The 12100-nt window shown below is 43.4% G+C and overlaps 2 protein-coding genes across 2 annotated transcripts; one reads left to right on the top strand and one right to left on the bottom strand.

Annotated features, from left to right (window-relative positions):
* Positions 1–473: 473 nt before the first annotated feature.
* Positions 474–3524, top strand: LOC134227463 (ATP-binding cassette sub-family F member 1). The gene is made up of 2 exons (XM_062708978.1): positions 474–2688; positions 2751–3524. Exons 1-2 carry the CDS (start codon positions 609–611, stop codon positions 3422–3424), a joined length of 2754 nt encoding a protein of 917 aa, XP_062564962.1. The 5' UTR covers positions 474–608; the 3' UTR covers positions 3425–3524.
* LOC134227464 (U11/U12 small nuclear ribonucleoprotein 35 kDa protein-like) lies at positions 3438–4259 on the bottom strand. The gene has a single exon (XM_062708979.1). The coding sequence runs from the start codon at positions 4132–4134 to the stop codon at positions 3511–3513; it is 624 nt and encodes a 207-aa protein (XP_062564963.1). The 5' UTR covers positions 4135–4259; the 3' UTR covers positions 3438–3510.
* Between the last annotated feature and the right edge of the window lie 7841 nt (positions 4260–12100).

Here is a 12100-nt window from a genome sequence, read left to right on the forward strand (position 1 = left end):
GTATTATTTACCACATAACCAATTGTATTCCAATGGAACATGCCATACAAGGTACTGTAAATTTTTATCCGGGTGGTATACCACCTTTTTGTTATGGCAAGGCAATTTTTATGCACACTTTCTTAAAAATCGCGTTTTTTTACGTTACGTTATACCCAGGTAACCATAAGCATTAAAATAAGCCATACGTGCGACTATAAGGCTACCACAGAGCTAACAAACTTCATACTGGCTCTATAATAGCCCTATATAGCCGAAAAGGCGAAATAAAGTGCTAATGGTTACCCGGGTATTTAAACAGGCCCTTTATGTTCAAACACAAAAATTTCGTTACGACCTGCCGAGATGTTACTCTCATTTTCATTGAACTTTTTTTTAGTACAAATGACATTCCTACCCCTGATTGCCAGCTGAGAATGACATTTCCCGATGTCATTTGGCTTTCTCGCATTTTCTCTTTCATCAAATTTTATTTGCGTTCTCCTAATCCTTTCCACTGCTGCTGGTGCGTGTAAAATTGCACCACATTGTGTCGTTGCCAAAATCTTCGAAAGGTTTGCCAAGAAAAACAGTGATTTCGCGAGCAATTAGCGTTTAAATCTGTCGCAATGCCACCGAAGAAGAAGGGAGGAAAAAAGAATCAGGACTGGGAAGATGACGAACCCGAACAGCCGCAGCAGAAAACAGTCGAGCCGTCGAAGCCCTCTGGTAAGGGTAAGGGAAAGGGGAAAGCTGTCAACGTGGATTCCGATGAGGACGTTCCTGTCCCGAAGGGGAAAAAGGCAGCACCGGCCGCAGCTGCAGCGCCCCAGAAGAAGGGAGCCAAGGGTAAGAAAGGTAAGGGCAAGAATGATAACTGGAGCGATGACGATGATAGCAGCAAGGAAATGAAGTTGGCCAAGGAAGAGCCGGAGGACGACGAGGTGAGTGTGAAACCGGTTCAGAAGAAAAAGCAAGCGGCAAAGGGAAAGAAAGCTGGTAAAAAGGATGACGATTGGTCCGACAGGGAGGAAAAGGAAATCAAGCTGGATTTGGATTCGGAGGATGAGCAAGATATTGTGATGAGCAGCAAAGCGAACAAAAAGAAGGGAAAGGCAGCAAAAGTTGTGAAGAAGGTCTCCAGCGAGGAAGAGGACAGTGAAGACGAGAGCGAGGAGGAACCAATACCGGTTCCAATTAAGAGTGGTAAAAATGCTAAGAAAGCAGGCAAAGGCAAGAAGGTGGAATCAGAGGAAGAAAGTGAATCCGAACCTGAGCCAGTGAAGGTTCAAGAGCCTAAGTCATTAAAGGTTAAGGAGCCTGAGCCATTGAAGGTTAAGGATCCTGAGCCGCTGAAGGTTAAGGATCCTGAGCCGTTGAAGGCGAAGGAGCCTGAGCCAAAGCCGGACCCAGTGCCTGAGAAGAAGGAAACTAAAAAGCAGAAAGAGCCTGAGCCTAAACCCGAACCAACACCAAAGCCAGAGGAGGAAAAGAATGAGGCCGATGTAGAAGATCTGGCTGATAAGGTCGAAGAGATGGGCATCACGAAGGAAAAGAAATTAACGCACAAAGAGAAGAAGAAATTAAAGCAGCAGGAAGAATTCCAAAAACAACAGGAAGCAATGACCCGCAAGGGCGGTCAAGGCCATTCCGATTTGGATAGTAATTTTACAATGTCTCAGGCGCAGAAGAGCGGAAACCAAAGCAAGCACATGGAACACGCCGTCGATATTAAGATTGAGAACTTTACGATTTCTGCTAAGGGAAACGATCTTTTTGTAAATGCCAATCTGCTGATTGCTCATGGTCGCCGGTACGGTTTAGTTGGTCCCAATGGTCACGGCAAAACCACGCTGCTTCGTCACATTGCTAACCGTGTCTTCGCCATTCCACCGAATATTGATGTGCTGCTTTGTGAGCAGGAAGTCGTTGCCGATGAAACCTCCGCAGTAGACACCGTTTTGAAAGCCGACGTCAAACGAACGGCCTTGCTCAAGGAGTGCAAAGAACTCGAAGATCAAGTGGAAGCAGGGAAGATCGAACTACAGGACCATCTGCAAGAAGTGTATAACGAACTGAAAGCAATCGGAGCCGATTCAGCGGAACCTCGCGCTCGTCGTATTCTTGCCGGTTTGGGTTTCTCGCGTGCCATGCAGAATCGTGCCACAAAAGACTTTTCCGGAGGTTGGCGAATGCGCGTTTCCCTCGCTCGGGCTCTCTTCATCGAGCCGACACTACTGATGCTCGATGAACCTACGAACCATTTGGATTTGAACGCCGTCATTTGGTTGGACAACTATCTGCAGACCTGGAAGAAGACTTTGCTGATCGTATCTCACGACCAGAGTTTCTTGGACAACGTGTGCAACGAGGTGATCCACCTGGACACTAAAAAGCTGTATTACTACAAGGGTAACTATTCCATGTTCAAGAAGATGCATGTCCAGAAGCGTCGTGAGATGATCAAAGAGTACGAGAAGCAAGAGAAACGAATCAAAGATCTGAAGGCGCACGGTCAATCAAAGAAGGCAGCTGAGAAGAAACAGAAGGAGAATTTGACTCGCAAGCAGGAGAAGGGTAAAAGTAAGTCCCAAAAAACGGAAGAAAACGAGGGACCGGTTGAACTATTATCAAAACCGAAGGACTACATTGTCAAGTTTAATTTCCCGGATCCACCACCATTGCAGCCACCGATTCTGGGATTACACAGTGAGTTCGCTTTCTATCTTTTTGAATTTGTTAAATTGTAATTGGATTTTTTTTTCTTCTAGATGTCAACTTCAATTTCCCAGGACAGAAACCGCTATTTATTGGGGTGGATTTTGGTATCGATATGAGCAGCCGAGTGGCCATCGTTGGACCGAACGGAGTGGGCAAATCAACCTTCCTGAAACTGTTAGTCAGCGACTTGGAACCATGTACGGGTGAAGTGAAGAGTAACCACCGGCTCCGGATTGGGCGTTTCGACCAACATTCGGGTGAGCACCTAACTGCGGAGGAAAGCCCTGCCGAATATCTGCAGCGATTGTTTAATCTACCTTACGAAAAATCTCGTAAGGCTCTGGGAACATTCGGTCTGGCCAGCCATGCTCATACTATCAAAATGAAGGATTTATCCGGTGGACAAAAAGCTCGTGTAGCCCTCGCTGAACTGTGCCTCAACGCCCCAGATGTGTTGATTCTTGATGAACCCACCAACAACTTGGACATCGAATCGATTGACGCCCTGGCGGAAGCGATCAACGAGTACAAGGGAGGAGTCATAATCGTTTCCCACGACGAGCGTCTTATCCGAGAAACGGAATGTTCTCTTTACGTCATCGAGGAACAGACAATCAACGAGGTGGACGGAGGTTTCGATGATTACCGAAAGGAGGTTTTGGATAGTCTAGGAGAGGTCATCAACAACCCCAGCATATCGGCCAACGCCGCTGTGCTGCAGTAATAACCTTAACCGCTTTGTTGTTGCACTCGTTCATTATTATCTATATTATATTTTAAACATTTTTTTTCTAATTCAATAAACATACATTAAGCTAGGTCAATCGAGTTCAGCACTTCCCTCTGATGTTTTGTAATCCGATAAAACTCGCTCCTGCTCGTATATCGCAAATCACTTACCGGTTTCTTCCAAGGCCTCTCCTTGCATCCGAATCGCAGCTGTTGGCTTTTTTTCCTTCCTCCGAATCCACCGCCCAATCGTCTTGGTTTCCACCCTTTCAATCGCCTTTCCCACTCTTCGTCGACTATAATTTCTTTGTCATCCACTTTCCGTCCATGCATCTCATCAATCGCCCTCAACGCACTCTTACGATCCGAGAACTCCACGAATCCGTACCCTCTGGAGAGTTCCGTTACGACATCGCGCACCAATCGACACCGCACTATCGTTCCGAATCTGCCAAACAACTCCCGAAGCCTTTCCTCTCCGACGGAGTAAGCCAACCGGGCCACAAAGACTGTACACAACGGCTCGCCGACGACCTTGTGGTTGGGTTTGTAGCTGGAACTGAGGGCGCGAATCAACGCGCGATCGTGGGCAAACTCGTCCGTTCCGTCGATTGAACCCACCTTGATCGGATCGTACTCATCTCGGGCAAATCTACTCCACTGTTTTGATGACGGACGCGACGAATAATCCTCGTCCGAAGGCATATTAAAAAATTTAATTAAATTATGGACTTAACCACGAGCGTCTTCTTTTTCACGATTCTTCTTCTTTTCGCTCGAAAAAATGACATCCGCTGCGGGCCGATGAACATTTGAGTGAATTCGGAGCTTTTAGTTCACCGGATGTTCACGTTGATGTTCATTTTTGTAAACTTTGCCCTCAGATGAGGTTTCTTCTTACTGAAAATGCTGAAAATCGACGCGTGACGTCATCGTGGTTTAGTTCATGGTCCAATGCACCGAATGAACACAATGACGTTTGAGACGGGCGCTGTTTACTAAAAATGAACACTTGCATGAACTTGATGAATGAAAAAGTATTCATTCTTAGTAAACAGCGCCCGTCTCAAACGTCAATGATGAACTCGGTGCATTGGACCATTAAAGATTAATCTCTGTTTACAAAAACACAAAAACTTGAAATGGACTTAACCACGAGCGTCTTCTTTTTTCACGATTATTCTTCTTTTCGCTCGAAAAATGACATCCGCTGCGGGCCGATGAACATTTGAGTGAATTTGAAGCTTTTAATTCACCGGATGTTCACGTTGATGTTCATTTTTTGTAAACTTTGCCCTCAGATGAAGTTTTCTTCTTACTGAAAATCGACGCGTAACGTCATCGTGGTTTAGTCCATAACTGTTTATCGTGAACGCACTCCCTAATCAATCCACAGCATTGGGCGAAATGCATTGTTATTAATTTTTAGTACAGAATTTTACACGGAAAAAACAAAAATTTAAATCCATGCATTTTTCGACATGCAACGAAACATGCAATAGAGATGAGTGACGTTTAGCGCTCGCACACTAATGTGCAATTCGTCATGTAAAAACATGTTTGTTTTCCTTCTGCTCATAACCTCAAAAATGATCAGGTCATCACAATGATTTCAAAGAGTCAAAAAATATATGGAAATATACTCATTTTAACCCAAGCTTTGCTGAGTTGCATCATCTAGGAGTGTTTGTTTTCCTTTTATCGCCACTCACACATTCGGACGTGAGAATCTCAATAAGGCAATCCATAAGACAGCTGCGATCAGCTGACGATTTTTGTTTACCTTGATTTTTTGACAGATTCTGACCGGACTGACAGAACAATTCAAAGGAAAGTATTAAGCGCGGTTTACACCAGACGTGAGTTCCATTCAACTGCATACACACTTTGTTTTGATATCGATTGTCAGTCCCATCGTTGAATGTCCTCATGGATAGCCTAATCAGATTGAAACAACAGAACACTTAATTCTACACTGTGAAAAATACCGGAACGTACGCGCAAGATACTCATTACAACAATACAACAACCTGATAGAAATATTTAAAACGAACAGTGTAAACGAATATCAGAAAATCTTGGATTTTGTAAAGGATGCAGCTTTGGATTTATAAGAACCCTCAGCTGTGGTCAGGCGACCGAAGACAAGCAACAGGGCATATAGTCTTGGCAACTGGCCCTTATTCCTGGCAAGTGAAACTTGTCTCCCAGAATGAAGAAGAAGAAGACACTCAAACGTGCCTTCCTGCAAAATGCCTTTTTCGACAAATTCCTCAACAACTAGGACCGTTCCCAGCTTACAACCACTTGGAACTTAATTTTAATGATTACAAATATTTAGTCAAATGAAATCAATTCTTCAATATTACAGTCGCAGGACTTTGGATTGTATTTAGATTGGATTTGGATTGGATTTGGATTGGATTTGGATTGGATTTGGATTGGATTTGGATTGGATTTGGATTGGATTTGGATTGGATTTGGATTGGATTTGGATTGGATTTGATTGGTTTGGATTGGTTTGGATTGGTTTGGATTGGTTTGGATTGGTTTGGATTGGTTTGGATTGGTTTGGATTGGTTTGGATTGGTTTGGATTGGTTTGGATTGGTTTGGATTGGTTTGGATTGGTTTGGAATGGATTTGGATTGGTTTGGATTGGTTTGGATTGGTTTGGATTGGTTTGGTTGGTTTGGATTGGTTTGGATTGGTTTGGATTGGTTTGGATTGGTTTGGATTGGTTTGGATTGGTTTGGATTGGTTTGGATTGGTTTGGATTGGTTTGGATTGGTTTGGATTGGTTTGGATTGGTTTGGATTGGTTTGGATTGGTTTGGATTGGTTTGGATTGGTTTGGATTGGTTTGGATTGGTTTGGATTGGTTTGGATTGGTTTGGATTGGTTTGGTTGGTTTGGATTGGTTTGGATTGGTTTGGATTGGTTTGGATTGGTTTGGATTGGTTTGGATTGGTTTGGATTGGATTTGGATTGGTTTGGATTGGTTTGGATTGGTTTGGATTGGTTTGGATTGGTTTGGATTGGTTTGGATTGGTTTGGATTGGTTTGGATTGGTTTGGATTGGTTTGGATTGGTTTGGATTGGTTTGGATTGGTTTGGATTGGTTTGGATTGGTTTGGATTGGTTTGGATTGGTTTGAATTGGTTTGGATTGGTTTGGATTAGATTTGGATTAGATTTTGATTGGTTTGGATTGGTTTGGATTGGTTTGGATTGGTTTGGATTGGTTTGGATTGGTTTGGTTGGTTTGGATTGGTTTGGATTGGTTTGGATTGGTTTGGATTGGTTTGGATTGGTTTGGATTGGTTTGGATTGGATTTGGATTGGTTTGGATTGGTTTGGTTGGATTTGGATTGGTTTGGATTGGTTTGGATTGGATTTGGATTGGTTTGGATTGGTTTGGATTGGTTTGGATTGGTTTGGATTGGGATTGGATTGGATTTGGATTTGTTGAATGTTGAACAAGTCTAATGTTATGTGTACGATGTTTATAATCCCTTACCAGCCCTGTGAATATGTTGTTGTCTATTGTATGTATGTAAATAGTAATAAACGACCACCGCGGAGAGCGAATCGCTTGTTTTCTCGTCCACTTTACGCGTCCGAAATACCCCACCGGGAGTTTTGTTGGTTCCGCTGTGTACCGTGGGAAGCCTCCGTGTCAACTTCCCACAGGTTATGGGCCCAGTGATAGTGGAGAAAACGGTGGATTTTGCTGAGAAAATAAACCCGGAGTGTGAAAGTTTGCCCGCGAACGCTACCCTTTGTGCTTGTCGTTCGCCGGGAGCAAATTTGTTCCACTCGTTAGACTGTGCTGCAGTGGGTGGTTAAAGCAGCTGAGAACGTTGTACATGGTAAATAGTTATTACCGGAAGGTGGTTAGTGTCTGGATTGCCGGCTGTGTTTCGTTCCATCGAAGCTGGATTCGGAAGCAATTAGTGCGGACTGAGAACCATTTTGTGCAACGAGCTGTAACTGTAGCCGGTGGTGATCGAAGACATTGTTGTGTACCGACTTCGTGTGTGTACGGGATTACAGTGTGCGCCATCAGAAAACGAACGATTTCGAAATGGCTGAAAAAGTTTCGATCGCGCGTTTGGGTAATAAGAATTACCAAACGTGGAAAATAAAAATTGAAATGCTTCTGATCAGTGTCGACCTGTGGCATACGGTGAATGAGAAGAAACCGGAGCCAGAGTCTGCGAGATGGTCGAAAGAAGATCAGAAGGCGAGGGCAATGATTATTCTTAACGTCGAAGATAATCAGTTGCCGTTAGTGAAAGACGCCAATGCGGCGGTCGATGTGGAAGAAATTGAAGATGTACCACGAAAAGGCTACGGTTACGTCGCGAGTGTCACTTCTGAAGAAGCTGTGTAGTTTGAACTACGAAGAAGGTGCGGATATGGAAGCGCATCTGTTCGTCATCGAAGAGCTTTTTGATAGGCTATCGTGTGCCGGTCAAAAGATCGAAAGTTCGCTGCAGGTCGCGATGATCTACCGGAGTTTGCCGGAGTCATACGACGGTCTGGTGACGGCGTTGGAGAGCCGGCCAGATGCGGACCAGACGATCGAGTTTGTGAAACAGCGGCTGATGGACGAGTACCACCGACGGATGGAGAAGCGTGCAGGAATGTCCCGTGAGTGTGAGGACCGGGCATTAAGTGTGCACAGAAGAAGAAGAAGCGAACGTGCGAGGGAACGAATTTGTTACCAATGCCGAAAACCGGGACACATCCGGATAAATTGCCCGATGCTGCGGGAGCCGGAAGCGAAAACGGCAGCGAAGAGGGACCCCCGAATTTGTTTCGGCGTGGGAGGCGATCGGCAGCAGGGGAACTGGTACGTGGATAGTGGCTGTTCGAGCCACATGACCAGTGACCGGGCATTCTTCAGCAAAATCGATGTGAGTGTGAAGCGGGATGTGACGTTGGCGGATGGTTCTACCGTGAAATCTGCCGGAGTAGGCGAAGGCACGCTGAAGTGTATCGATGGCAACGGCGAAGTGAACGAGGTAGTAATGAAGGAAGTGTTGTACGTTCCGGGACTGGACAGTGGATTGATTTCGGTCCGGAAACTGGCTCAGAAAGGACTGAGAGTGAACTTCGACAAAGCGCAGTGCGAAATAATTAGCCTCGGAAGAAGAGTGGAAGCCGTTGCTGAACTTCGTGGAGGACTATATGCCTTGAGAGTTGGAGAGGAAAGAAAGCGGAATTGGCGTACGGGTGTGCAAAGCAAAGCTAGCAATGGGCGTTCGCTTGAGGAGGAGCGCCTGATAGAAGAAACCGATTTTTATGACTGTGTGGACGAATATTGAGGAGAAACCCGATGCTGTGTGCCGGATGAGTCGTGAATAACGAAGACTAAGCGGTGAAGAAGACGAAGCAGGGGCTGACGACGCAGGGAGAGTACCGAAGACTGAGTGTCCAACTATGTAGAACTTTGTTTGACTTTGTGAGGTAATACTTTGTGGACTTTGTGATATCTGTTAATGATGATAAACCTCGAGGAGGAGTGTTGAATGTTGGACAAGTCTAATGTTATGTGTACGATGTTTATAATCCCTTGCCAGCCCTGTGAATATGTTGTTGTCTATTGTATGTATGTAAATAGTAAATAAACGACCACCGCGGAGAGCGAATCGCTTGTTTTTCTCGTCCACTTTACGCGTCCGAAATACCCCGCCGGGAGTTGTGTCGGTTCCGCTGTGTACCGTGGGAAGCCTCAGTGATAACTTCCCACAGGATTGGATTTGAATTTGGATTAGATTTGGATTGGTTGAATTGGATTTGGATTGGATTTGGATTGGTTGGATTGGATTTGGATTGGTTTGGATTGCATTTGGATTGGTTGGATTGGTTTGGATTGGTTGGATTGGTTGGATTGGATTTGGATTGGTTGGATTGGTTTGGATTGGTTTGGATTGGTTTGGATTGGTTTGGTTGGTTTGGATTGGTTGGATTGGTTTGGATTGGTTTGGTTGGTTTGGATTGGTTTGGATTGGTTTGGTTGGTTTGGATTGGTTTGGATTGGTTTGGATTGGTTTGGATTGGTTTGGATTGGTTTGGATTGGTTTGGATTGGTTTGGATTGGTTTGGATTGGTTTGGATTGGTTTGGATTGGTTTGGATTGGTTTGGTTGGTTTGGATTGGTTTGGTTGGTTTGGATTGGTTTGGATTGGTTTGGATTGGTTTGGATTGGTTTGGATTGGTTTGGATTGGTTTGGATTGGTTTGGATTGGTTTGGATTGGTTTGGATTGGTTTGGATTGGTTTGGATTGGTTTGGTTGGTTTGGATTGGTTTGGTTGGTTTGGATTGGTTTGGATTGGTTTGGATTGGTTTGGATTGGTTTGGTTGGTTTGGATTGGTTTGGATTGGTTTGGATTGGTTTGGATTGGTTTGGTTGGTTTGGATTGGTTTGGATTGGTTTGGTTGGTTTGGATTGGATTGGTTTGGATTGGATTGGATTTGGTTTGGTTGGTTTGGATTGGTTTGGATTGGTTTGGATTGGTTTGGATTGGTTTGGTTGGTTTGGATTGGTTGGTTTGGTTGGGATTGGATTGGTTTGGTTTGGTTTGGATTGGTTTGGATTGGTTTGGTTTGGATTAGATTTGGATTGGTTTGGATTGGTTTGGATTGGTTTGGATTGGTTTGGATTGGTTTGGATTGGTTTGGATTGGTTTGGATTGGTTTGGATTGGTTTGGATTGGTTTGGATTGGTTTGGATTGGTTTGGATTGGTTTGGATTGGTTTGGTTGGTTTGGATTGGTTTGGTTGGTTTGGATCGGTTTGGATTGGTTTGGATTGGTTTGGATTGGTTTGGATTGGTTTGGATTGGTTTGGATTGGTTTGGATTGGTTTGGATTGGTTTGGATTGGTTTGGATTGGTTTGGATTGGTTTGGATTGGTTTGGATTGGTTTGGATTGGTTTGGATTGGTTTGGATGGTTTGGAATGGTTTGGATTGGTTGGATTGGTTTGGATTGGTTTGGATTGGTTTGGATTGGTTTGGATTGGTTTGGATTGGTTTGGATTGGTTTGGATTGGTTTGGATTGGATTGGTTTGGATTGGTTTGGATTGGTTTGGATTGGTTTGGATTGGTTTGGATTGGTTTGGATTGGTTTGGATTGGATTTGGATTGGATTTGGATTGGATTTGGATTGGATTTGGATTGGATTTGGATTGGATTTGGATTGGATTTGGATTGAATTTAGATTGGATTTGGATTGGATTTTAAAGGAGGTTCTAGTATGGATTGACAAAGAATGGAACAGATGGTCTTCAACAGAACAAAGTAACGAGGTTTATTGAAGAGCTATGTATTAAAACATCTGGTTAGCTTGAAGGCTTGATTCCTTCGATTGATTCATTTCTTCAGATTTGGATTGGATTTGGATTGGATTTGGATTGGATTTGGATTGGATTTGGATTGGATTTGGATTGGATTTGGATTGGTTTGGATTGGTTTGGATTGGTTTGGATTGGTTTGGTTGGTTTGGATTGGTTTGGATTGGTTTGGATTGGTTTGGATTGGTTTGGATTGGTTTGGATTGGTTTGGATTGGTTTGGATTGGTTTGGATTGGTTTGGATTGGTTTGGATTGGTTTGGATTGGTTTGGATTGGTTTGGATTGGTTTGGATTGGTTTGGATTGGTTTGGATTGGTTTGGATTGGTTTGGATTGGTTTGGATTGGTTTGGATTGGTTTGGATTGGTTTGGATTGGATTTGGATTGGATTTGGATTGGATTTGGATTGGATTTGGATTGGATTTGGATTGGATTTGGATTGGATTTGGATTGGATTTGGATTGGATTTGGATTGGTCAAATGTTAGGCTAATCATGAAAAACAGCAATATTTGAATTTTTGTTCTAAATTCTAAAAATACTTATTTAAGGCTGTGAACCATTCCTAATTTTTTCTTTTTTTTCTTTATTTAGGAGACTTGCAGCCCGAGGCTGGCTCGTCTTCAATTACGATATTAGTTAAAATTTGACAGTTCGATGGTTATTTCGCCGTGGTTAAAAATAACCCTGCTCCAGAGCATGGTAAGATTTGACAGTTCAATAGTTAAACTTTGTTCGCGAGAAAATAGAGCTTGCTGACGTTTAATCATCTTTCTCTTTCAAGCACAGAAGCAGAATAGGATTTGTTTTCATCTGGAAACGTTTCCCGATGAAAACAAATCCTATCCTGCGTACGCGCTTGAAAGAGAAAGATGTTTGAACGTCAGCAATCCTTATTGGCGCCAAATCCAAAAATAGTTTTGAAAAATCTCGCGTAACATTTGAAAAGGGCAGCCAAAACGTAAACATTGAGAAAATGCCGTTGAAAAAAATGCATCACAATTCCTATTTCTATTTCCCAGATTTATGATATTTTAAGCAGCAAAAGCTCCTTATAGCACATAATCAACACTATCTATCAATCCACAACTTTAATTGCATCGAAAACATGCAAAAATGTGTCGAAACCGTTTAAATAACATTTTAAGTCTAAGTAATTTTAAATAGAGGTAATAAACTATAGAGGACGACTGTCGCTACTGTTACCGTGTTTTTGCCAGAAAACCTGCCGAACCGTCGTGGGTACCTAAAAGTCAAAGTTCGTGCTGTTTTGTTTTGGTATTCGATCGTTTCGGCAGTAGCTCGAAGAAAA

The sequence above is a fragment of the Armigeres subalbatus genome, chromosome 3, assembly GCF_024139115.2.
Source record: "Armigeres subalbatus isolate Guangzhou_Male chromosome 3, GZ_Asu_2, whole genome shotgun sequence".
NCBI lineage: Eukaryota > Metazoa > Arthropoda > Insecta > Diptera > Culicidae > Armigeres > Armigeres subalbatus.